The 26,406-nt window shown below is 42.6% G+C and overlaps 1 protein-coding gene across 1 annotated transcript in view; it reads left to right on the top strand.

Moving 5' to 3' along the window:
• GLIS1 (GLIS family zinc finger 1) overlaps nt 1-26,406 on the top strand; it is a 251,866-nt gene that overhangs the window by 122,702 nt on the left and 102,758 nt on the right. The window contains exons 3-4 of the mRNA XM_082266027.1: nt 12,092-12,269; nt 25,192-26,122. Of these exons, the coding sequence (XP_082122153.1) occupies nt 12,092-12,269; nt 25,192-26,122 (1,109 nt within the window). The remainder of the gene's footprint in view (nt 1-12,091; nt 12,270-25,191; nt 26,123-26,406) is intronic.

Genomic DNA, 26,406 nt, shown 5'->3' with positions numbered 1-26,406 from the left:
CCCACCCCACCCCAGATGATGTGTACAGGACCCTGCGATTCAACACATATATCAGTAGTGGTGACCTTTTGTACCTGATATGTAATTGTTTATATTAAAAAAAAAAAAAAAATCAACAAAAGAACATATTATTCTGTTACTTATGATTACATTGCCAGCACAAACAATGTGTGGGTGTATTAGAAAAGACCATGACGAAAAAAAATAAGCTAGATTCTTCATAGTCTGCCTTTCACACATATCTGCTTCTAATTTCTGGCAAGTTCCTAATTAATAAGAAAATGTACCAGCATTAGTTTTATTTCCGATACAAAGCCAACATTTAGTGCCGGTTCACATTGGTGCGATGCGGGAACCCTGCGAATCCACTGCGGGTTCCCACATCGTATCCAACCCGCAGGCAGTTCACACTGGCATATGCGATTATGCCATTATACTGCCATATATACTGCTGGGAGTGTCAATACAAAGTTACAACACCCCCAGATTAGTTTGCGTATCTCAGTGTGAACTGTCAGCTCGGACAGGAATCAGATCACCCATGCCATGCGGACCATAAAAGGGTCCTGCCTGATTTTGGTCCAAATGCGATGCAAATTCAGCCATGCAATCTGCATGGCTGAATTCGCATCACACAGACATTGCATGTGATTTGCACAGCTATGCAGTGCGAATCACATGCGGTGTCTCACAACGCATATGTATAAACTGGCACTTAACAATTTATTTTTGGCAATTGTTCCTTTTTTTTTTTTTAAGGAAGTACTGAAGAGTATTTACAAACACATTAACCACCCGGAAGGTTTTACTCTGTTAATGACCAGGCCATTTTTTGCAATACGGCAATGCTTTACTTTAATGGACAATTGTGCACTTGTGTGACGCTGTACCCAAAATAAATGCCGGCCGGCTGCTTTGTTTTTACTCTTAAAATCTGCTGTCTATGTAAGTGTTTTTTCATATTTTAACAAAATTGATTTAATGGTATGCACTATGGAGTCCCCAATGCTTTCTCTTCCATGAGGGTTGCTATCCTTACCCGTGGATTCTGTGTTAAAGGGTTGGCATTGGGTGATACATTCTGCCTATACATATCCTGTTGTGGATATCTAGGTCCCATCCAGGCTTCATCGGTTGATATAAGCTCTGCGTCTTTGACCCAATCGTTCAGTGATTGATAAGCCTTTTTTCGTCTGGCTTCTGGTAAGCAGACCTACAGTTGGTGGTGGATTGTGCACTGGCATTGGATATCACACAGCGCCATTTACTTCTTGCACATTGTGTCACTTTATTGGGACTCTTTGGACTATTATATATTCATTTATTTATATCTATTTATTTATTTATTTATTTAATATTGGACATTTTTTGATCATCTCAATTCTGATTTTTACACCTATTTATTCGCACGTTTTTCTCATCAATATTTGTTGTCATTTTCAATATTTGGTACCTTATTTTTGAATATTGTGTTTATTCACTTGCACTGTTTAATTTATCATTTAGCGCAGCTTACATGCTTATGGCAGGCTGCTAGAGGAACCTTTGTTACCCTTGGTAACCACTTTACCTTCACACTGTGTAAACTCTTGCACCATTATCTCCATACCCCAATGTGCTGACACGAACTGTAGGCTATATGTGCTGGTTACTTGCATCACACCCCTTTAGTAACTTCAGAACAGGCAAAAGCAAAGTTTCAGATGTTTTACTTAAATAATGAGGCATGATAAGAACCACGGAATAACAGTTCAACATAAAGTGCAGGCTTTTCCTAACATCTCTAGTCCCTAACTTCAGGCTTGTGGCTGCTCCAGCATACCTGCATAGAATGAAAGTCCATACTTGGTGGAGTCCATAATAGGTGTCTTCAAGTAGCACTGTGGCACTGTGAGTCCCATCAGTCTCCCCTAACTGTGGGAATTCCGATCCCGGCGTGATACTGGCGATCCAAGTTCCAGCAACAGCGTCGAGGAGCATGTTTCCCTGGCTCAAGATCCTAGTTTCCTTGGGGGCTCCCTGAATGCGGACCCCCTGTTTATTTTAAATCACACAGAATTAATGTGTTGGACCCAGCAAAGCCAGCCAGAGGAAGAAGATAAATAACCATACCCGTCCCAACCAGGGAAGCGTTAACCCCCACCTACCTACAAGCATCTACAGTTTTTGTATCTGCTGACTTAATTTATACAGAACTGACTAAAGCTCCTCTCTAAAGTAGTTTTAAAATTAAACCTGATTAAAACTGGAGTGCTGTTAAGCTGTGTATTGAGGATGGAGTTGCTCCAGGCAGATTCAGAAGTGAGCTGACATCTGAAAAGTATGATCATAACTGCTGTGTCTCTGGGACTGGTGATAGGGCACTGCTGCCATTAACCTTGTTGCTGCTAGCAGAGACTAAGCACATAGGGACTGGCCATCTAACCAGCACCCTTAATTACTGCAAGCTGATTTTATTGGGACTATACTTATGTGCTCCACTGTAAAGACTGGGCCCCAAGGCTGAGCTGAGGACCCGCCGAGGAACTGGTGCTTAGGACTGCTCACTCAGATAACTGCTACACAAGAACTTTGTCTATTGGCCATAATACCTCTTTAGGGAGCCTTACATTCTTTCGTAGATATCCATATAGAGTGCACTCTAGGGTGGTTACAATCCTACTAGTTACAGAGAAGTTATTGCAGCAGTAATAACCGTTGCTGTTACTGTTACCTATGCCATTATTTATTGCAAATTTTGTGCATTACCAGGTTTATTTTAATTTAACCGCATAGAACTCTTCATTCTAAGTTGCTATAACTAGTCATTATATTGTCTAGTGAACTGTGAATGACCAAGTTCTTTACTTGCTCATTTATGTACATACTACTATTTACCCCTGACAATATATTGGGTTTCTTTAGCACTAACCAATTTGTTGTTTGCTTTCTGTTACTGAACTATAGTTGTGTATAGGATATTTATATTTGTGCTCCATTTATTATCATAGTATCCATTTGTTTAACTTGGTGTGTCAGAGCAGTGCCTGGACAAGGTCATCTAGAACCCAGAGTGAACATGCAAAACTGCGCCCCCCCCCCCCCCAAGATATATACACGTGTAAGCATTTTATGTCAGCAAAATTCCCCCCCCCCCACAAAACCACTGAGCACTAATCTGCATGCTTACCCCTAAGCATAAATTCCCCCTCCTCCAAGCAAAAATCCACCTCCCTGCTGAAATCTCCCCTCTCCTCCAAAAAAAATATTAAAAATTCACCGCTCTTAACACAAATCCTCTATCCCTAAAATGTCCCCTCTTAGTACACATCTTCCCCTCCCCTATCCCTCCTCCCAACACAAATCCCCCCAGATCACCACTCTTAGCACCCCCCCATATTTCCCCTCCTAGAACAATACTTACCCTCTGCTGCCCCCAATTCCCCCTTCCAACACTAATCCCCTCCCCCCAATCTCATTGTTGTGCCCCCCCCCCCACCTCACATGATACCATAGTGCTCAAGGCAGCCACCCTTCCTGCCCACCCCTTGTCCCAGCCCTGTGTCAGAGGGGTAGAGGCAAAAGAACAGAGAACCCACCCTACCAAGTGGCTCCTATGGGGGTAGTGCTACAGGAACAATTCCCTCTTTACATCTGACAATTCTGAGTATTTAATATTTATTACACTATTTATTTATTTTTTTATTATAGTATTTATATTCATCCACTCATACTTATTATTTATAGCACTCCTTATTGCATTGCTCTGGATCAGCACTTTACCTTTTATTACCATTTATTGTTTATTTGTTTCTTTCCTGCCACCATTATTACTGGACTCACCGTTAGTCGTCCAGACCTCTGCACTTTATGGCACCAGTCACTTTATTTATTATGGGTTTGTTTTAACCTTAATCATTGAGTATATTGTCAGATTGTATTTTTATAACTATTTACTAGCATCTGTCACTTTTTCTGAAGTATTGCCATATTATCATCATTTGCTGCTGGACCCACACTCCATACGTATATATTCAAGCCACTTTATCCAGCTTTTGCTCTTATTATATTTTTTCCAGACCTTTTCATACTTTTCTAGCATATGGCTGTACTCTCCATCTTCCTAGGCAGCGCCACCCCCCCCCCCTTCCTTGAACAATTCTGAGTATGTCATGTCCCTGGTTCCCCCCTGTGCTCTGTGGTTCGCTCTGCTGTCCCCTTATAACTACAGGACACAATGCAGCAGAGGACACAGCCATCAGGTGTCTGATAGGCCCAGAAGTGTAGAAGGTAGAGATTCTTCAGGTTGCTGTATATGCTAAACAAAGCAAAAATCACTGGAACAGGCAGCTGGATTAGGAAGTTTAAACCCTCTTCTTTTGCACCTCCTGCTTTTTAACTTTTTTTAACCCAGCAACAGAGTTGCTTTAGGCCCCTTTCACACAGGCTTTCCGGTCAGGTCGGCCTGTCAGTTTTTCAGGCGGACCTGATCAGATGCTCCATGCACCTCTGTGGAGTGGCGGATGTCAGTGGTGACATCTCCGCTGACACCCGCTGCTATCCGATCCGATCCTGTCTGTGAAATCCAGACAAATGGAAACCCTATTTTCCATCCGTCTGGAGGATCGGATCGGATAGGATCAGATGAAAATGGACAGTCGGTCTGTTTTCATTAAATCTCCCATAGAGGAGAGCGGGGATCTGACAGTTCCATCTCTGCAAAGTAAGCGGAGACAGACCTGTCATCCGCCTGCTCGGTGGTGATTGGAGGATCAATCCCTGCTGCTGAGCAAAACGGAGTCCGCCGGGCGGAAAGCCTGTGTGAAAGGACCCTTAATGTATTTTACATAGTTAAAGTAAACTTTTCAATAACTTTAAAACTCTGCATGATTTAACGCCTGCCATGTCACAATATACAGCAACAGTTAATTTTTCTAAAAGCTGCCCTATTCATCATTACAAAGCAGTCCTTGAGCCCCAGTCAAGTGACTTTGCCTATGCTATAAAATGATGTAATTTCCTCAGTCCCTTCTTCCCCAATGATAATATAGCAACACTGAAAGTTTGTAAGTCACAAGGTGAGGGGCTGCAGAGGGGCTGATCTGTATGAGACATTTATGAACATAGCCAAGAACTGCCCAGGCACCAGGATTTACATGACAGTTCAGGTAGTAGACAGTAGATAGTCGCCCTGGATGATGCCTGAACAAACATGGTGGCATTCTTCTGGAAAGCAGATAAAGGCATTGTCGGGGGAATACTGTGTCTGTTAAAGGTGATAATTAACTGTAACCGCTTTGATTACACATAACTTAGTTTGCATGGACTTAGCTTGAAAAATATCTGATGCTAGGTCCACTTAGGAAAACACGTAGGAAAATATAACACTACACACTATTTGACCCGGTTATGTATTCAGTAAAAACATTCCTCTAAATATTTGCTCTGTATGTCTTTAAACTAACCTCTTGTAGCTCCTATTGCCTGATACTGTACCTGACTGTGAAGCCTGAGATGACGAGGGGGACCTCTTGCACAATATTTGTCCAAGCACCCCTGTTGGTGGAGACAGGCCTTCTCTCCAACATCAGTGCCTAACCTCACAAATGCACTTCTGGAAGAATGATCAAACATTCCCATAGACACACTCCTACACCTTAAATAAAATATTATCAGAAGAGCCAGATGCAACCCCGCAAGGGGATAGAGTACCGGTTCCTCTAAATAAAAGAAAATGGATTGTTTGAGGAGGACTCCTGATAGGTGAGCGTAAACTCAAATAACAAACTACGTGTTCAAAAATATCATAAGTTTATTAAAGAGATAAAAAAGCATTTAATATTAAAAGAGAATAATTCTCACAATACATTATCACAATATACATGTAGTGTAACCGTTGTAGTCTCAGCCAGAAGGGACGGTCTGACGCGTTTTGTCCGGAGGCTTTCTCAAAGACCACGTAGTATCCCAGGCGGACTATTACAAGAAGAGAGATACACCATTAAATTGCAATTCATACAACATTATTTATATGATTTATAAACAAACATTTTTAACGTGTTTACACAAAACAGTGTAGAAAAGTTTTATTACGCTCACCAAGTTACAACGACTGGTAGTATGGGACCACTGTGGAATCCGGTCACTGACCATACAAGCACAACCACAGGCGACCAAAGGGAACCACGTAGAGGGGGCTCATAGCCCAAGGAAAACACCAGGGCTAGACACTCCTAAACCTTGTGAACAGCCTTCCCGGAAGATTTGAAGCTGTTATAGCTGCAAAGGGTGGACCAACTCAATATTGAACTGTTTTCCCTATCAGAAAATTTCCGCTCACCTATTGTTGGGGTGACAGCTCTAATATTTTGGTTTTGACTTCACTTTCTGTCTTGGTGATGGTGGTCACAGAGCACATAAAGAGAGAAAATCTCCTTAACTGGGATGCCATTAAAATGCCATTAAAATTCATTTGCGTGTAAAGGCAGATGTCCCTTTGGTAATATAGTGTGCATGTATATACAGTATACATATATGTATAGATATATATATATATATATATATATATATATATATACATATACAGAGATGTATAGTAACTAAGTAGAACTACTTCACTACTGTACTTAAGTACCGAAAGGCGGTATCTGTACTTTCCTAGAGTAGAATTTTTTTCTCCTACTTCCACTTTTACTTCACTACATTTTTTCGATGATTTCAATACTTCTACTCCAATATTTTTTTTTTGTGCTGCATAGTTACTCGCTACTATTATAAAAATTACCACTGCCAGAACAGTAGATGGCAGGTTTCATGAAGCTCAAAAGCTGTGTATTATCAGCGCATACGAAAATAAAAGCTACTGTATGTATAAATAAAAGCTGCATTTGAAATAATAAAAAACAATATGATGTTCAAACTTTTGACTTCTTTCTTTAATAACTACATAACACACTACTTGTACTTTTACTTTCAGTACTTGAGTAGCAATTTTTTTTCAAAACTACTTGTACTTTTACTTTCAGTACTTGAGTAGCAAAATGTTTAAAAAAACTGCTTGCAATACTTAAGTACAAAAAATGTTGAATACTTTAGTACTTCTACTCAAGTCACTTTTTGATAGAGCACTTCCACTTCTACTCAAGTCACTTTTTGATCGAGCACTTGTACTTTTACTCAAGTATGGGTTTCGAGTACTTTATACAACTCTCTCTCTATATATATATATATATATATATATATATACAGTAGATATATATATATATATATATATATATATATATATATATATGTGCGTGTGTATGTGTGTGTGTGTATATATACACACACACATATATATATATATATATATATATATATATATATGTACAGCCAAATTTAAGTAAAGCTATTGAATTTCCTAAAAAAAGGCTTGGCCCTACATCTTCCTGCCTTTCAGCCCTCCTCCGTAATCCCACTATAATGTGATAAGTGTTCTCATTGACCAATAGGGTTGCTCAGAAGAATTAAATATATGAATTTATTATGTGTAAAAAAAAAGTTATCAAAAAATAAATAATATAATACAAAATATTATTATGTATGTGAAATCAATAAAAATGACCAAAAATGATTATATTTTCCTTTTTAAGCCTTGAGATCTAGCAAACTGAGTGAGGTTTTTGTTTTAGCAGCATTTACTATTTGGCTAGATAATATGACCTTTCATCCCAGCTCTGTACGCTCATAGTAACAGCTGTCATCTGGAGAGGAGCATCAATTCAGTGAGCCGGACTCAGTGTTTTCCCTCTATGACCCATGTCACATGAAACTCTCCGCTGTCAAACGTTCAAATCATTTCTGTCAGGACAAAGGGTGGAAGATAACTTTCATCAACGTTTACATGTACGGGATCAGCCTTGTCCCAGCTTACAGAGAGGGAAAACTGATATATCTTATGCTAGCACCTCCATCACTTCTCTGCTTGTTGAAGGAACCTGTAACAGAGTTTTTTTACTGTGTTAGTGAAGGATGGAGGTCCAAACATGAATCATCCTATGTGCCAAAGAATTCTCACTAAGAACTGGTGTTTAGGGGGGAGTTACTTTACTGACAATTGCGCGGTCGTGCGAGGCTATACCCAAATAAAATTGTCCTTTTTTCCCCACAAATAGAGCTTTATTTTGATGATATTAGTTTACCTCTGTGTTTTTTTTTTTTTTTTGCTCTATAATCAAAAAAGACCGATATTTTTTACTTTCTGCTATAAAACATTCCCAATAAAAATATTTAAAAAATCGAATTTCTTTATCAGTTTAGGCCAATTTGTATTCTGCTACATATTTTGGTGAAAAAAAAATCCCAAAAAGCGTATATCTCCCAGGGGGTGTGTCTATGACACCCTGGACTCACAGGAAGTGGGTTGAATAGCGAGGACTGGCAGCAGTGGATGGGGGAACAGCACTGAAGTCAAGGTAAGTATTCAATAAGAACTAGAGTTTTCAATTTTTAAAGTATCTGGAAAATTGTATTTAATGGGTAATTCCAATTCGTTATTAAAAATTACCTTTCCTTTCCTTTTCAGTCTGCAGCTCTGTAATTTTCTGTAAAATGCAATGCAATATGGCTACCTGGAGGTGTTCTGTACACATTCTGTAGAAACCTCCTAGAAATATCATTAACTGCTTGTGTGATTGGCTCACTTATTTTCCCAGAAGTCTACAGTAAGATACAAATCAGATTTCAGGCATCCCCTGCAACAAAAATGTAATTTTTGGTGAGATACTCCGATAGGAAATCATGTCTAAAGGGATGCAGACCCTGCAATTTTCCTCATTAGAGCCCTGCAAGTGCAGCAGCTAGTTGATAATTATAAAACCACTCCCATTAGATACAGTTTCCACATGGACACAGACAAAACACACAGGGATTTCTTCAGAATAACAAAAGGTAGGAATCTGCAACAAAGTTTGTTAAAATCCTTGTAATGTATAGAGATCACCCAGTGGGGAATGTTTTCTTCTCAACAAAAGTGGAGTTATTCTTACATTTTAAGGGAATCTGTCCCAACCTGGAGCATTTCACACTGAATATGTCAGTAATGGTTACCCTGTTGTGATGAACTGACCCTTGTAGTGACCCAAAAACGAATGGAATGCAATAGAAAAATATTATCACTGCTACTGCTTTTAGATTGCTTTCTCATATGCATTTGATAACTGCAAGATAAACACAACCATGAATGTCAGTCCAGTCATTCAGTGTGAGTTGTTATCATGCAACCAGATTTCTGCCTATAAGGCATGTTTAGCTATGCAGTCATGAAAGGATTGGGGTATTTATAAAACGTGAAACTGACTTGGTGAGTGGGAGGCAGCCATTATTTTATTCATTTCTTTTGAAGAAGGCAAAACTGTAAGCCTCAGGAAACAGATCATTTGTCATAAGGACATGTTCTGAGCTCTGACATACGCAATATATTTACAGATCTGTTTTCTAATCAAAACCACAACTTAGAGACACTGCAGAAAAACACCCGAGGAGTCGAGTCTTGCACGTTTTTGTTCTTCTATGTCAGATAAAAAGACATTTGGAGGGATAATAAAGACATCGGACATGCCCAGGTGACCCCAGCATCGATTTGCTGTAAAAAATAGTGATATGAGGCTGGCCATTAATGGGTAGAACTTTGAAGGAAAATTCTTAGGAAAAGAATGTTGTAAGAAAATTGTTTCTTTTAACCATTAGTGGGGTCAAATTTGAGTTTTCAACCTCGGTGATGAGAAAATTCAAGGAAGCAGGATGGAAAAATGTTCTCAAATTTCTAACTGTATGTGGTTTTTGTTTTGGTAAAGTTCATTCATTCCAAAACCAAAAGCAAACAGAAATTTTTGAACGATTTTCAAATTTTCGTACGAATTTTCCTAAGAATTTTCCTTCGAAATTGTATCCATCTATGGCCAATTTTTTTTTGAGAATGTTTTTATTAGGAATTTCCAAAAGTAGAAAGAACAAAGTAACAAACAATGCGAGGTTCACAGTATACAGAACAACAATTGGCATGAAACGATAGTACAAGAAAATAAGAATACAGTATCCGTTGTTTGAATAATAAAACTTCAAAACTAATCTGACCAATCTGCATGTTGCCGCAGCCCAGCACCACCCCCGGGAGGGTAGAGCAGATCCGCACCCCCCGGGCACCCCCACAGGGAACTAATGGCGCTTTTTCACTGCATGGAACCGAACGGTTCGGCTCGCTTTTGTGCTTTTCCCACTGCTGGTACCGCATGGTACGGTGTAGGAACGGCTCGGTACGGCGGCGCTTTTCCACTGCATGGAACCGAATGGTACGGCTCTCAAAAACAGTACCACCTCGATTGTGGTTCAAAGAGGTACCATACCCGGTACCATATCCCACAATCCTTTGCATGCAGTCACTACTAGCCACTGATTGGTCAGAGAATCCCACCCACCCCGTTGTTATCCCACTCACTTAACTTTAGTACTACTTTAGTGGAAAAGCAAACCATATCGTACCAAACCGAACCGTTCCAACACCGTACCATGCGGTACCAGCAGTGGAAAAGCAAACCGGGCCAAGCAGGGCTGAGTAGAGCCGAGCCGGTACTTGCAGTGGAAAAGTGCCATAACTGTGCCTGGGCGCCGTCCCACCCACCCCCTTGAGCAGAAGGGCCGAGCACACCGCAATGAGAATTGCATTGTATTAGAGCCAATACCACAAATTTGCAAAAAACACAACACAAAAGATAAGTGAGTGTGCACCACAGTTTGCGGATAATGCACACGGATATAGTTCCATAATCAGTGAAGATTGAACACCAAGGTTGGCATATTTGGCAAAACTTTGACATTGAACCCTCTTTAGAAGCCATAATCTGTTCATAAATATAGATCTCTTTAACCTGTCTGATTACCTCTCCCAGTTCGGGGACATCATTTCATTTCCATTTCCTCATTATAGTCATTCTAGCTGCAAAAATAATGTGCATACAAATAGGTCTTACAACTGGGTGTATAGAGTCCATCTATGGCCAGTTTTATATGACAGAGGAGTTATTAAATGTTTCTAATATCATGTCTGTACCCTGGTAATTCCAGGAAAGTTTTTCATATCTCTTCCCTTCTATATAATACTATTTTTCGCCTTATAATTGTCCTAATGACCACTAAGGTCTGATTTACACCTATCAAATCAACGAAAAGGCATCGAAATGCATGTCAATGGCATGTGTTAAAAAGCATGATTGGACAAGGTGGAGAGTTGGTGACTACAGGATCTTCACTTCGTCCAATCGGAAAACGCTTTGTATTCATTGAGAAGTTGCAAAGTGTTCCCTGAATGACACCTTTGTTTATCAAGCGACCTCCTATGTTCAGAAAGAAGCAGGGCAGCTGCTCATCACGGGAACCAAAAGCCAGAGGTACTCACTGTAGCAGCAATGCCTACTACAATGAATTCCAGCTTCCAGAACTTGGATGCGCACCCCAGCATTTCATATTCCTGATATGTGGCTGCTGTACCATGTACATGTATGTAAATGTATTCTGTTCTCTGTGTATTGCTTTCTTTGTGTGAAATCCCTGGTTTTCCTGCCAGTCCCTCTGATTTTCTAATAAAAACTGACCACACTAAGCAGGAGAGCACACGTCTAAGTATGCTGGAAACTCAGACTGCTCTCCTCCAATGATCAGACTTGTCCCGACATGCCCCCCCTCCCCCGCAGCCTTTCACTGAGAAGAGGAGCATACAGTTGCTTCTCCTCCCCCAGCTCTTATGCAGCTGACAACAGAGGGAATGTGATCACTTATAAAAAAAAGGTAATTAAAGGTTATTTATAATGTTTTTTATATGTATACACAAATGTTCTGCCTTTCATTTCAAATTTAAATTGAGTGGATTGTTTTACAATCCCTCTACAATTGTTTACAATCACTCTAAATTGGTACAAGCTGGACCAGTGTAACTATGCAAAAATATTGATATCTGGAATTCACCTTTAATTACTAAACTACATTTATCATGAATAAGTAAAAAAACATAACTGTTTATTATCTTGAATACGACAACTGATATAAAATGTGACGATAATAGAATTTGTCTCTCTTTCAGTGAATGGAGGATTTGCACAGTATAATTTAAAGAAGAGCATGATGGGAATTGAAGGAATGACCAGTGAGATCCTGGAGGGCAGAGAGAGCTTTGTATGCCAGGTTGGGAATTCTGCAACGTTTGGTGACCATATGAGCAGCTATGAGGGTGCTGCCACTACGGAGTATGTTGACAACAGGTAATATATGTACATTCTGATGAGAAATCCTCTCCAACATGTGCTGCAATGAAATCACTATAGAATATGCACACATATATAAGATTGTGAACACAAACTTGGACAATTCAAGCTGAACATACAGTATGTAGAAAACACAAAGCAGTCTATGAATAAAAAATTGCAGTGTGGATGTCCTATGCATGTCTTAAGCTGGCCATGGATTTAGATTTGGCTTGTTCAGCAGGGACCAGACAAATTGCGATCCATGTATGGGGACAGTGGGTGTACAGAAGATTAAATACTGTAGCTGCTGACTTCTAAAAATCAGGTATTTACCAATGCCTGGAGTCCAGCTCTGTCTTCTTGCAGCTGGTTCTTGTTATTGCTGCGGGTCCCCGGTTGCACAATCTCGGATATGGAAGTTGGTTTTGACTTCCTGAGGAACCCCAGCCAGTTCCCCGCTGTGCATGCAGGAGCTGCCATGTTACTCTGTGGTAGGGACGTGCAGTCAGGGGAGGCAGCACCTCTCATGCCATGAACATAAACAAAAAAAAATGGATACTGCTAAAAACTGGTACTTACCTCCCAACCCCCCCTCCCCAAAACCCTGTAAATCAGTTACAGGCTGGAAATAGAAAGGGACCCAGCAGAACTTCACTTCAGAAAATGAAGTTCCTCTTTAAGTTATGACTATTTATTATGATCATCAGCCCTATCTAGTGGGTGTAATGTTGATTTTTAATGGGGAATTTCAGGAAAAGTTACCAAAGAAGAAAGAGGCAGCGCTATCCGGATGTTGGTATTATAGATTGTTATGGAGACAGTACATAGATATAAACCACATTTATTGAGAAAAGCAATGGTTAATAGTTAAAAAAGTTTGTGTCACAATCAAGTAAAGGGGAATCAAACCAGTATGGTTCCAAGCCATATCTGTTGGTGATGGTGGATGATGACCTGCAGTGCCACTGGTTGGAGGGTCCGATCACTGGGATGAGCTGTGGAGCCTAGGAGCTGAGCCGGTGTTCCGTTAAAAAACCCTACCCGTGAAAATTCCCTACCCTCGTCACTTCCGGTGAGGGTACGTCAGGCATCAGCTGAGCCGCTTCCCAGTGCGCATGCGCGCACTGTAAATGATCTTGGTTTCCGTTAAAAAACCCAACCCTCCTTCCCAGTCCCTAAAGCGGCGGCTTCCTGTCAAAATACCCTACCCTTGTTCCCCGGCAGGTCCAGAAAAATTAAAAGTGCCTCCTAACGGAAGAAAATGTATACTGTATTTTCTGGCGTATAAGACTACTTTTGAACCTCAAAAAAATCCCCCAAAAATGGGGGGTCGTCTTATACGCCGAGTATAATATCTCCAAGGTAACCTAAGTATAAGTATTACCGGCAGTGTTCCCTTTAAGGTGCGCGCGTGCGCGGTCGCGCAGTGGAAATTACGTCCCGCGCAAGCACCTAGTTAGACGGCGCAGCCGCAGACGGAGCGGCCAGGGAGCAGAGCGTGCACCCCGAGAGCACGCCCATCGTGTGACAATAGCGAATGAAAATTCGCTATTGTCATACGGATCCTCCTCCTGGCCAATCAGGGAGCGGGTCCTCCCGCTTCCTGATTGGCCGAAAGGCCAACTTCATGCCATTGGCCGAGGAGGAGGCGCCGGGACTCGGGAGGATGGAGACGCGGGAAGCTGGAAGCCGGGGACTGAAGACAGAGTGCCGTGACCGTCCGTGAGGTAAGTGCACGGGGTCGCGGGGGGGCATTGCTGTGGCACTCTGCAGTTTATTGGGGGCATTGCTGTGGCACTCTGCATTTTATTGGGGGCATTGCTGTGGCACTCTGCATTTTATTGGGGGCATTGCTGTGGCACTCTGCATTTTATTGGGGGCATTGCTGTGGCACTCTGCATTTTATTGGGGGCATTGCTGTGGCACTCTGCATTTTATTGGGGGCATTGCTGTGGCACTCTGCATTTTATTGGGGGCATTGCTGTGGCACTCTGCATTTTATTGGGGGCATTGCTGTGGCACTCTGCATTTTATTGGGGGCATTGCTGTGGCACTCTGCATTTTATTGGGGGCAATGCTGTGGCACTCTGCATTTTATTGGGGGCAATGCTGTGGCACTCTGCATTTTATTGGGGGCAATGCTGTGGCACTCTGCATTTTATTGGGGGCAATGCTGTGGCACTCTGCAGTTTATTGGGGGCAATGCTGTGGCACTCTGCAGTTTATTGGGGGCAATGCTGTGGCACTCTGCAGTTTATTGGGGGCAATGCTGTGGCACTCTGCAGTTTATTGGGGGCAATGCTGTGGCACTCTGCAGTTTATTGGGGGCATTGCTGTGGCACTCTGCAATTTATTGGGGGCATTGCTGTGGCACTCTGCAATTTATTGGGGGCAATGCTGTGGCACTCTGCAATTTATTGGGGGCAATGCTGTGGCACTCTGCAATTTATTGGGGGCATTGCTGTGGCACTCTGCATTTTATTGGGGGCATTGCTGTGGCACTCTGCATTTTATTGGGGGCATTGCTGTGGCACTCTGCATTTTATTGGGGGCATTGCTGTGGCACTCTGCATTTTATTGGGGGCATTGCTGTGGCACTCTGCATTTTATTGGGGGCATTGCTGTGGCACTCTGCATTTTATTGGGGGCATTGCTGTGGCACTCTGCATTTTATTGGGGGCATTGCTGTGGCACTCTGCATTTTATTGGGGGCATTGCTGTGGCACTCTGCATTTTATTGGGGGCAATGCTGTGGCACTCTGCATTTTATTGGGGGCAATGCTGTGGCACTCTGCATTTTATTGGGGGCAATGCTGTGGCACTCTGCATTTTATTGGGGGCAATGCTGTGGCACTCTGCAGTTTATTGGGGGCAATGCTGTGGCACTCTGCAGTTTATTGGGGGCAATGCTGTGGCACTCTGCAGTTTATTGGGGGCAATGCTGTGGCACTCTGCAGTTTATTGGGGGCAATGCTGTGGCACTCTGCAGTTTATTGGGGGCATTGCTGTGGCACTCTGCAATTTATTGGGGGCATTGCTGTGGCACTCTGCAATTTATTGGGGGCAATGCTGTGGCACTCTGCAATTTATTGGGGGCAATGCTGTGGCACTCTGCAATTTATTGGGGGCATTGCTGTGGCACTCTGCATTTTATTGGGGGCATTGCTGTGGCACTCTGCATTTTATTGGGGGCATTGCTGTGGCACTCTGCATTTTATTGGGGGCAATGCTGTGGCACTCTGCAGTTTATTGGGGGCAATGCTGTGGCACTCTGCAGTTTATTGGGGGCAATGCTGTGGCACTCTGCAGTTTATTGGGGGCAATGCTGTGGCACTCTGCAGTTTATTGGGGGCAATGCTGTGGCACTCTGCAGTTTATTGGGGGCAATGCTGTGGCACTCTGCAGTTTATTGGGGGCAATGCTGTGGCACTCTGCAGTTTATTGGGGGCAATGCTGTGGCACTCTGCAGTTTATTGGGGGCAATGCTGTGGCACTCTGCAGTTTATTGGGGGCAATGCTGTGGCACTCTGCAGTTTATTGGGGGCAATGCTGTGGCACTCTGCAGTTTATTGGGGGCATTGCTGTGGCACTCTGCAGTTTATTGGGGGCAATGCTGTGGCACTCTGCAATGTATTGGGGGCATTGCTGTGGCACTCTGCAATGTATTGGGGGCATTGCTGTGGCACTCTGCAATGTATTGGGGGCATTGCTGTGGCACTCTGCAATGTATTGGGGGCATTGCTGTGGCACTCTGCAGTTTATTGGGGGCATTGCTGTGGCACTCTGCAATGTATTGGGGGCATTGCTGTGGCACTCTGCAATGTATTGGGGGCATTGCTGTGACACTCTGCAATGTATTGGGGGCATTGCTGTGACACTCTGCAATGTATTGGGGGCATTGCTGTGACACTCTGCAATTTATTGGGGGCATTGCTGTGGCACTCTGCAGTTTATTGGGGGCATTGCTGTGGCACTCTGCAGTTTATTGGGGGCATTGCTGTGGCACTCTGCAGTTGATTGGGGCAAGCTGGTCACTCTGCATTGACGTCCCCCCCCCCCCCCCCATTGCTCAATCTAAAGGTTTGCGCTCAGAAATTTTTTTATTTGCTCAGCTCAGTAAAAAATTAGAGGGAACATTGATTACCGGTAGATGAAAATTAGGGGGGTCGTCTTATACGCCCAGTCGTCTTATACGCCGGAAAATACGGTATATATTAATGGAAATGGAATGATAAAAAATAATATATTTATATATTTTGAATTTTCCTCCTTTAGGAGACACTTTTACATTTTCCTCAACCCGCCGGGGAACGAGGGTAGGGTATTTTTACGGGAAGCCAACATAATTTGCTAACCCAACGCTTTAAGCACTGGGAACGAGGGTAGGGTTATTTCACGAGAAGCCGTTGTAACGTTAAAAAACCCTACCCCGTGAAAATTCCCTATGTCACTTCCAGTGCGAGACGATCATTTACTACCTGAGCATGCGCACTGGGAAGCGGCTCAGCTGATGCATGACGTACGTGCACAGGAAGTGATGAGGGTAGGGAATTTTCACGGGGTAGGGTTTTTTAACGTTACACCGGACCAGCCGGCACTCAGTGCGTGACATCTACAGCGATGCAGAGTGGAGCGGAAGTCTCAAAGCGTGAAGTGGAGCTAGCCTGGAACGCATGAAGGAAAGGGTTGCCGTGATGACATGTTTCGCGCACATGCGCTTTGTCAAGCCACAGATGGAATGGCAACAGAAGCATTTGTAGCAAGGGGAGGGGATGGGACCACCCAGTGTCCCTAACGATCATAAACCCCTCACCACCCTCTTATATAAACGTATATAACTGCATACATGGACTAAAAGCAGACATAATAAAATATAAGGCATTGGGAATGTATTAAAAGATAATTACAATGGAATTAAAATACACGCTCTCCATATGCACTGACACAGCAGGAAAGGATGTGGTATATATAAATGAACAATTACTTTACTTGATAAAAAAGGAATTAAATAGACAAACCCAGGGAAGGAAGGGACATGATACATATGGAAAAAATGAATGGAAAAATATATATATAGAAAAATATATATAAAAAATATATAATATATATATATAAAATATATATAATATACCGGTATATAATAAATATAAAAAATAAATAAATAGATAAATTAAAAATTAAGAAATTTCAGGAAAATACTACTTTTTGGCCACTAGATAGAACTGACGGTCATAGGAGATAATCATATTACAAACAATATAATGATCATTCTTGGCACCTGTGTGAATGATTAAAGTGAATGTAAATGATCACCTTGTAAAACAACCCATTCAGTTTAAAAGAGAAATGAAAGGCAAAGCATTTTTGTATAGCTATAAAAAAAAAACACTATAAATAAATTTTTTCCCTTTTTTTATAAAAGACAACATTCCCTGTGTTCTCAGCTGCATAAGAGCTAGAGGAGGAAAAGCAGCAGCACACTGAGCTTCCCAATGCATGGCTGTGCAGGAGGACGTGTCAGGACGAGTCTAATCATTGGAAGGGAGTACACTGAGGTTCCAGCATAGCTAGAGAACTGACCATGGTGTGTTCTCCTGCTTAGTGTGGTCAGTTTTTAATAGGAAAGCAGAGGTACTGGCATGAACACCAGGGATTTCACACAAAGGAAGCAATACAAAGAGAACAGGATACTTCTCATACAAGGACACGGTACAGCAGGCACATATCATGAAAATGAAGGTTTCTGGTAAAAAACGCTTTAAGACATCTCCGTCCTTAGCATAGAAACATAGAAAAGTGACAGCAGAAAAAGACTGAGTAGTCCTTCGAGTCTGCCCATTTTTTTTTTTTATTTGTTTTTTGTTTTTTGTTAACTTTTTTGTATGACTATAGAGCTATGTTTATCCTAAACATGTTTGAAGCCATTTACTGTTGACTGTCTCACTGCCTCTGATGGTAGTTTATTCCAAGCATCAGTAGGATCAGTAGGACTAGATATACACATAAAGTGGTATGCAGATCTTGTATTTTGCTGTAAAAGTCAAGCTTGGCTTCATTAATTTCTCCCTCCTATATATCATTCCAGATGACATGGGCATCCTGAATGACCACTAAAAAGACTTAGGATGAGTAAGGTCAACATTTTTAAGGACAAATAAATAACTTAAAGTGGATTTCCGTGGAGTTCTGCCCCCCCCCCCCCCAAAAAAAATTAAAAGTCAGCAGCTACACATACTGTAGCTGTTGACTTTTAATATTAGGACACTTACCTGTCCTGGAGTCCAGCGATGTCAGCACCGCAGCCGATGTTTCCGTCGCCTGTTGGGTGCTGCGGCCGCCATTGCCGGTCAGGGAACCCGGCAGGGAAGCCTTGCGGCTTCATGGGCGGGCCCCTACTGCACATGTGCTCTTTCGAATTGGCTATGCGGCGGGGGAAGGAGGAGGGGGACAAACCGCAGCACCGTCTACCGGAAGTGGGGAAGGGTACCTGTCAAAAACAGGTACCTGTTCCCCCCTCCCCCCTGAAATGTGCCAAATGTGGCATCGGAGGGGGGGAGGAAGCAAATGAGCAGAAATTCCACGCATCTTCTCATGATATGTTTTGAAATTCCCCAGTTTGTAACTTTTGCCTACCTTGATCTGCACTGAGATCTTCACGAATGCCAGTCATGAAGTTATGTATGAATGTTCGTTGGAAATCTACATTTAGTAGTGTATAGTCAACTTTAGCTTTGCCTAAAAAATGGCCATTTACAGATTTCTGGACATGGTTTAATGGGTAAGGGGGGGGGGGGAGAGCAAAGCAGAGATTTGCAAATTGTATGCACATGCAGATTTTCACACTGGGCTTAGATTAAATTACAGAGATGTAACAATTCTGGTCTTGACCTACCAACGGAGCAGAATTCAGACATTGCTGGGTCGATTCAAGGTACGTCTATAGGTCAAGGTATGTATAATGCCTCGTACACACGCAACGATTATCGGCCGACCGATCGTCCGACTTTTGTCCAGAGTGGTGTTTTGTTGGTTGGAATGTGCCTAGACTGCACACAAATTTTCTCGCCCAACAAAAATCTACTTCAGAAGTGATGTCATGTGCTGATTAACTTTCCGTGTGTTTTTTCTTCTCTGAGCATGCCCAGTCTTGAACTTCAGATCTTTGTCTGGCGAAATCTGTACTGACTGACGGAAAATCGGCCGTTGTGGTGACGGCCAACAAAAATTTTATAGCCTGCACACCAGATTTTTTTCGGCCGAAAAGTCGGAGTCGGTTGTCGGAAGCATCATACTAACAAGCCGAAAATCGGCAGATTGGACGTTGGCCGGAAATTCCCGGCCAATAATCGATGCGTGTGTACGAGGCTTAAGGGACAGAAAGTGGGACAGCGGTGGCAATTAAAAAAAACTTACAGACCATTTGCTACCTCTATATAAAAACCAGCAAAAATATTTGGCTTCAGATATACTTTATTGTTAGTTTGAAGAGGTGCTCTGACTTGTTCAGTGTAGATATTCTTGCAAATACTGGTAGACAAGGCCAAAGTGCCTGGGCTTTTTGCAGGTTCACGCTCAATGGTTGCGGCATAAGAACAGAGGAACTGATGAGTTAGCATCATTGAAGATTGGTGCCAGTTGGTGTGTAACTGGGGTTATGGGATTGTCCAGTTAATATCTCAGTACCAAAAAATGAGTGTAATTACAGAGCCTTATCTTCTGTCAGTGAGGGCAATTATAAAACAAAAGTAATTAGGAGGCTGAGTATAAAGCATAGGTTATAGGTCAGCCCGGATACTCGTTACCATATTGTGCTTCCCATAATGAGGGGATGAGAGACGCTCGTACATCAGAAATTTGACCTCTCCCTCCATCTCATCCCTCATGCTTTTCCCAGGACGAAGAGACACATTGAACAGGAGCAAGTTCATTGTCCTGGTCTCATGGCCTCGTCTTAGTCTCAGCAGTCAGGTTCTACATCAAAGACAAGATAATACTGTATAGATCCACCTGTACTGGATGGTGTGATGTAGAAGGAAGCCACAGTAAGTGTGTTAGTAAGAGTATTCAGGAGGAATGTAATATGAATGTTGCATTGTGTGCTGCGTAGTTGTGAAATTGTAAACTTTATTTTTAAGTGATGCTCTGTGTCTAGATTTAAAGGGCTTTGTTGATTTTTTTTTCAAATCATTTACATCTTTGAGATGGTCGTGACTTTTTTCGTAGTCTGACCATGCAAGTGGAGCTTTATGATCTCTGCTGCAATTTGTTTTGTTCAGCTTGTTTCCATTCCACAAGTTTTATTAGAAATCTGTATGAGAGATGAGATAATAGTAAACAATAAAGTATTATAAAAGGTGTATAATTGTGAAAAAGTGAGTCTGAGTTAGTAATATTAAGCAAAGTGATAGTAATTTCAGCATAGACTGTGAAGATGTATTGCTAAAATAAGATGTTGGTATTAGAATTATGATATATGCAACACATAGTAACTAGAGCAGAAGCATTGAAAATGTTTTAAGTAAAGATAACCAGGGATGTAATAATAATAGATACAACATTGTTAAGCAGACATTCCAGGGAGGTAATAATAAGTATATTACTATGAGAATATTATTAACAAGGTGAATTCTAAGAATGTAATAACAATAGCTACAATATGAACATTTACTCATTATGGATCCATGCACACTAGGCTTAAAAAAAAAACACCAGTTCCCTTGGCAAAAAAAAAAAGCGCTAATATAGAGCGTTTTTGTACACAGTTTAGACGAGTTTAGAAGAATTTTGTGTTTTTTTCTGCCAGAAAACTCCAATCAAAAATGCAAACCAGAAGGTTTTTTTTCCTGCCTCTAAACATTGAGCTTAAAATATGCCTCTAGTCACCCTAATGTCCATGGGCACATAGGATAACATTGAGCTGCTTCTACAGGCAGAACACAAAACTGTTCTGCCTGTAGAAGCAGCTCAATGTGCCATTTTTTAAGCCCAATGTGCATGGACCCTACAATAGCAATTCTGTCAGTGTAAATTGATTAGTGCAACTTTACAACTTTGCAGTTTCAGAAAAAAATGTATCTGTTGAAATTGAGGCTGAATATGTCTCAGGGTCCTTTCACACGGGCTTTCCGATCAGGTCTGCCTACCAGTTTTTTCAGGCAGACCTAACTGGATGCTCCATGCATCCCTAAGGAGCGATGGATGTCAGCGGTGACTTCACCGCTGATAGTCGCTGCTATCTGACAAGAGGAAAGAAGCGCAGTGCCTTCTAAGTGCAGCAAGACATTTATGGTGGCACTCGTGGGTCCTGGGATCCTGACGTCACTCCTGGCGGTGATGCAGAGTGACGTCAGGATCCCAGGACCCACGAGTGCCAGCGTTCCACCAACTGACAGGGAGCCCACGGACACCACCGAGGCCGCCCCTGCGCAAACGGAGGAACCCTCCTGCCTCTCTCATCGGAACCCCCTGCCTCCACCACCAGGACTCGCTCCAGTGATGCCCCAGATGACAAACACATCTTGCTGAACTGCCTCTCATTCACCTAAAATATGTGAGTGTGATACTGTTTTACTTCTTCAATAAATGTCTTGCTGCACTTAGAAGGCACTGCGCTTCTTTCCTCTTGTCTCCCCCCAGAGATCACTTCTGTCTCTCCCGCCGGCAGCCGCTACAGTGGACAGCTACCCCCTGAACTTGGGACCCCCTGACCCCCGTTTTTTCCCCCTCCCGTCTCCCCTATTTCTCCCCCCCCCCTGGGTCCCCAGAACTAGCCCACACTGAGACGTCTTCTTGTGCCAATTTACCACTGAACCGCTGCCGCTATCTGACCTGATCCTGTCCCTGAAATCCAGACGGATGGAAACCCTATTTTCCATCTGTTTGGAGGATCGGATCGGATAGGGTCGGATGAAAACTGACAGGCGGTCCATTTTCATCCGATCTCTCATAGAGGAGAGTGGGAATCTGACAGGTCTGTCTCTGCAAAGTAAGCGGAGACAGACCTGTCACCCGCCTGCTCAGCGGGATCGGCAGATTGATCCCCGCCGAGCAAAATGGAGTCCGCCAGGTGGAAAGCCCGTGTGAAAGGACCCTTAGTGTTTTATTCTATATAATCCAACCACAAAAGCCAAGGGAGTATTCAAATCCAAAAGTCAGCTGCAGAGAAAGGCTGCTGCTGTGTGTGTAAACAGCAGTCCCTCTAAAGTGGTCTGACTCTCTTCCTTCCCTACTAACTTAGACCACTAGACCTCCAGTCAGCAAGCTCATGCTCCCTGCTAATTGCAAAGCTATAGGTCTGACCTAAGCTGGCTACAAGGATCAAAATCCTGATCTATTTATGGCTGATCCCATTCACAAGAAACCAGCTTTAGTTGGGACATGTGTTGGACCACCGCAGAGAGACTGCTGCTTTTTCACAGAGAGCAGGGCTGCTGAATCTGTTCACCCCCTTTGCAGGTACCTTCTGTCTACATGCATTCTAGCAATGGCTGCTTGGCATTTCTCACTGTGGGTTTTCTGATGATGACAATTGTGGACCATGCCTGTGTAATGTGTGTTGAAACAGCATCCCTTTAAAAGCCCATGTGAGGGGTGGTCGGTGGACAATGCAAGAACACAGCTGAGAGACATGGATAGAGTGTTGTCACTCTATAACTGGAAGTGTCAGAACAAGGACCTTCATGCCAGGGATGTGTGTTCACCACTCATTTCTTTCAATCAAAGCTGCAGTTTTTCAAATATTTCAAATCACTTCTGAAATTACATTAACACATTTTCCAGTTAAATAAGGCTAAATCTACCACCACCCTAATTTTTAAGACTATTCTATCTACCCTGTGAAAGAAAAGATGTCTATACTTACATATTCTGAAGTCACTCGGTCTGGTCACATGATTCGGTCACATGATTTGTGAAGGATATATGACATACTAAGATACACTATATTTTAAAAAGTATTGAGACGCCTGCCTTTACACGCACATGAACATTAATGGCATCCCAGTCTTAGTCCGTAGGGTTCAATATTGAGTTGGCCCACTCTTTGCAGCTATAACAGCTTCAACTCTTCTGAGAAAGCTGTCCACAAGGTTTAGGAGTGTGTCTATGGGAATGTTTGACCATTTTTCCAGAAGCACATTTGTGAGGTCAGGCACTGATATTGAATGAGAAGGACTGGCTCACAATCTCCGCTCTAATTCATTCCGAAAGGTGTTCTATTGGGTTGAGGTCAGGGCAGTCAAGTTTCTCCACTCCAAACTCGCTCATCCATGTCTTTGAGGACCTTGCATTGTGCACTGCTACGCAGTCATGTTGGAACAGGAAGGGGTCATCCCCAAACTGTTCCCATAAGGTTGGGAGTATGAAACTGACCAAAATGTCTTAGTATGCTGATGCCTTAAGAGTTCCCTTCACTGAAACTAAGAGGACCAAGCCCAACCCCACACCATAGCCCCCCTACCACCAACTGACTTGGACCCGTGATGAAAGACATAGTTACATAGTTACATAGTAGGTGAGGTTGAATAAAGACAATAGTCCATCCAGTTCAACCTGTGTAGGTGTGTGTAATCATCTAATATAGCCCTGAATGTTCTGATCCTTGAGATGTACGTGAATGAACAGGTTTGGGGTGGAGGAACTGGACAGTCCTGACCTCAACCAAGTAGAACACCTTGGGGATGAATTAGAGCGAAGACTGCAAAACAGGCCTTCTCGTCCAACATTAGTGCCTGACCTCACAAATGTGCATCTGGAAGAATGGTCAACCATTCCCAAAGACACACTCCCAAACCTTATGGACAGCCTTCCCAGAAGAGTTGAAGCTGTTATAGCTGCAAAGTGTGGGCCAACTTAATATTGAACCCTACGGACTATAACTCGGATGCCATTAAAGTTCATGTACATGTAAAGGCACACGTCCCAATCATTTTGACAATATGGTGCATGTAAAAACAAGTACAGCATGATTACGTTATATCAGCTTTTCCCAACGAGGGTTCCATGGAACCCTAGTGTCCTTATAGTGGTTGCTAGGAGTTCCTTGAGCTGTGAGCAGTGGTGGCTCTTGATGTCCCACCTACACTAACCATCAATGTTAGAGTGAAATTGTCCACTGGCATCCAATGTAAAGGTTCACTTCTACACTGACCAGCAATGTACCACTAAGCTAGGAGGGCACTTCTCCACTGTCCTCTAGTGTAAGAGGACACTACAATTTCTGACAATTACTAATATTCATTTCTTTTATGATTATTAATGAAAATTATTTATTCATGTACAGCAAGGGGTGTAAAAAATAACTAACCCCACCTTGTTGATATGAATCCTGAATCCGTTTGCATGTTGTACCTTTGTATGCTGCATTTATAAATAATTTGAAAAAAAAAAAATAAATAACCCCACACATTTTTAGCAAATACCTGTTATCTTGCCAGAAATGCTGTTTACTTGTCACTTTCTGTAAGCTGCATAGCTATCTTCCATAAACTACCAACTGCCCTGCATCCCATGTAATGGAGATGAAGAGATATGCTCATGTTTAAATTATATATCAGGAGAGCAATTTAGGGTGACAGCCATGGCTCCCTCCATAGATACAGTGAAGGGGTGACATTGCCACCCAGAGACAGCAAGTGTGTTTTATTTAACTAGTAATCTGCAATATATTACATTTTTGGCTTAGAGTTTAGATATGCTTTAAATTCATTTGTTACAGCACATTATTTATTATTTTGTTTATTCCTGTATCTACAATGTACTCATCACTCTAATATATTGTGAACTGTAGATATAACTTTTCGCAGGGGTTCCCTGAGAGCTGAAAATCATTTAAAGGGCTTGTCTAGGGTAAATAAGCTGAGAAAGGCTTTGTTATATAGTAGCTAAATCTTTCAGTGACCATTTTTTTACAGTATTTCCCTTTCTTCTTCCCTTGCAGGACTGCACGGTTCCACACCTCTGTCTGCTTGAATGGGACGCACTCTGCCAGTCGCATCAAGCAGGAGGGCCTCTTTGACTTCTCACACCTCTCCTCACCCTCTCGTCTGTCAGGCATCTCAGAGCTAAGGGCGGCTCTTATTCCTGACAACGCTCTGCCACAAAATGGACTTAAAAACCGTCTGTCATCATACTTTTTAGACTCGGTGCACAGTACCTTTCCAGGCTCTGGGACAGGCAGCAACAATTCTCCATCTGCTGGCTTCCAATCTGCAGGAAGAAGTGGATGCTCTCGTGATAGCGTTGAAATTGTGGGAATTATTCATTCTTCAAACACATCGCTGCCCTCCTGTATGAACAAGGCTTGTGTATCACCCACAAGGGTGCTCTTTAGTTCTGGAAGTGTCCCTATTAGCAGCCCACCAAAAGCTTCATTGCCAGAATGTCTTTGTGGGTCGCCGTCTTCTGCGTTGGGTATCCTTCCTAGTTCTGATGAGGGTGAACTGAAACCCCCAGAAAAGGTACACATATCCTGCTCAGGGGTCACCTCCAACCTCCACCTCAACACTACCCCAAATGACTGTAGTAAGCTCAACTTCCTAAAGCAAGAACCAGAGGATAGCTATCAGCAGGGGCTTCTATCACCCCTCCATCTTCCCTCAGCAATGTCCCCTAAGGCACTAACCAATGAACAGGACAAGCTTGGAGCAGAAGGGATACAACTGTGTCGTTGGATAGACTGCAGTGCTTTGTATGAACAGCAGGAGGAACTGGTGAGACACATTGAAAAGACACATATTGATCAGCGTACAGGAGAAGATTTTACATGCTTCTGGGCTGGCTGTGCAAGACGATTTAAGCCTTTCAACGCTCGTTACAAGTTGCTCATTCATATGAGAGTTCACTCTGGGGAGAAGCCAAACAAGTGCATGGTGAGTACACATATCTTCAAAACAAATATGCTTTAAAGTACATGTACATAGTTACAGGGGCGTAACTACAGGGGTTGCAATTGCATCCGGGTCTCGTGCTCCAGGGGGCCTGTGCGGCTCCCCTGTACACCTGGATATGAGGGGTGGCGGGGGTGCATGTAGAGAAATCACTGTCCTCCTTTTCCCTCCTGTAGCTGTAGGAGAATCATGGAGGAGATTGGTTCCTCTGTATGCTGCCCTGCCACTCCTCCTATCCTGTTAACTTGTGTTCTGCTGTCTCTGGG

Source organism: Pelophylax lessonae, assembly GCF_965119305.1.
Source record: "Pelophylax lessonae genome assembly, chromosome: 8".
In the NCBI taxonomy this organism is placed as follows: Eukaryota; Metazoa; Chordata; class Amphibia; order Anura; family Ranidae; genus Pelophylax; species Pelophylax lessonae.
The sequence above is the reverse complement of the archived record's forward strand: the minus strand, read 5'-3'. Positions and strand labels throughout refer to the sequence as shown.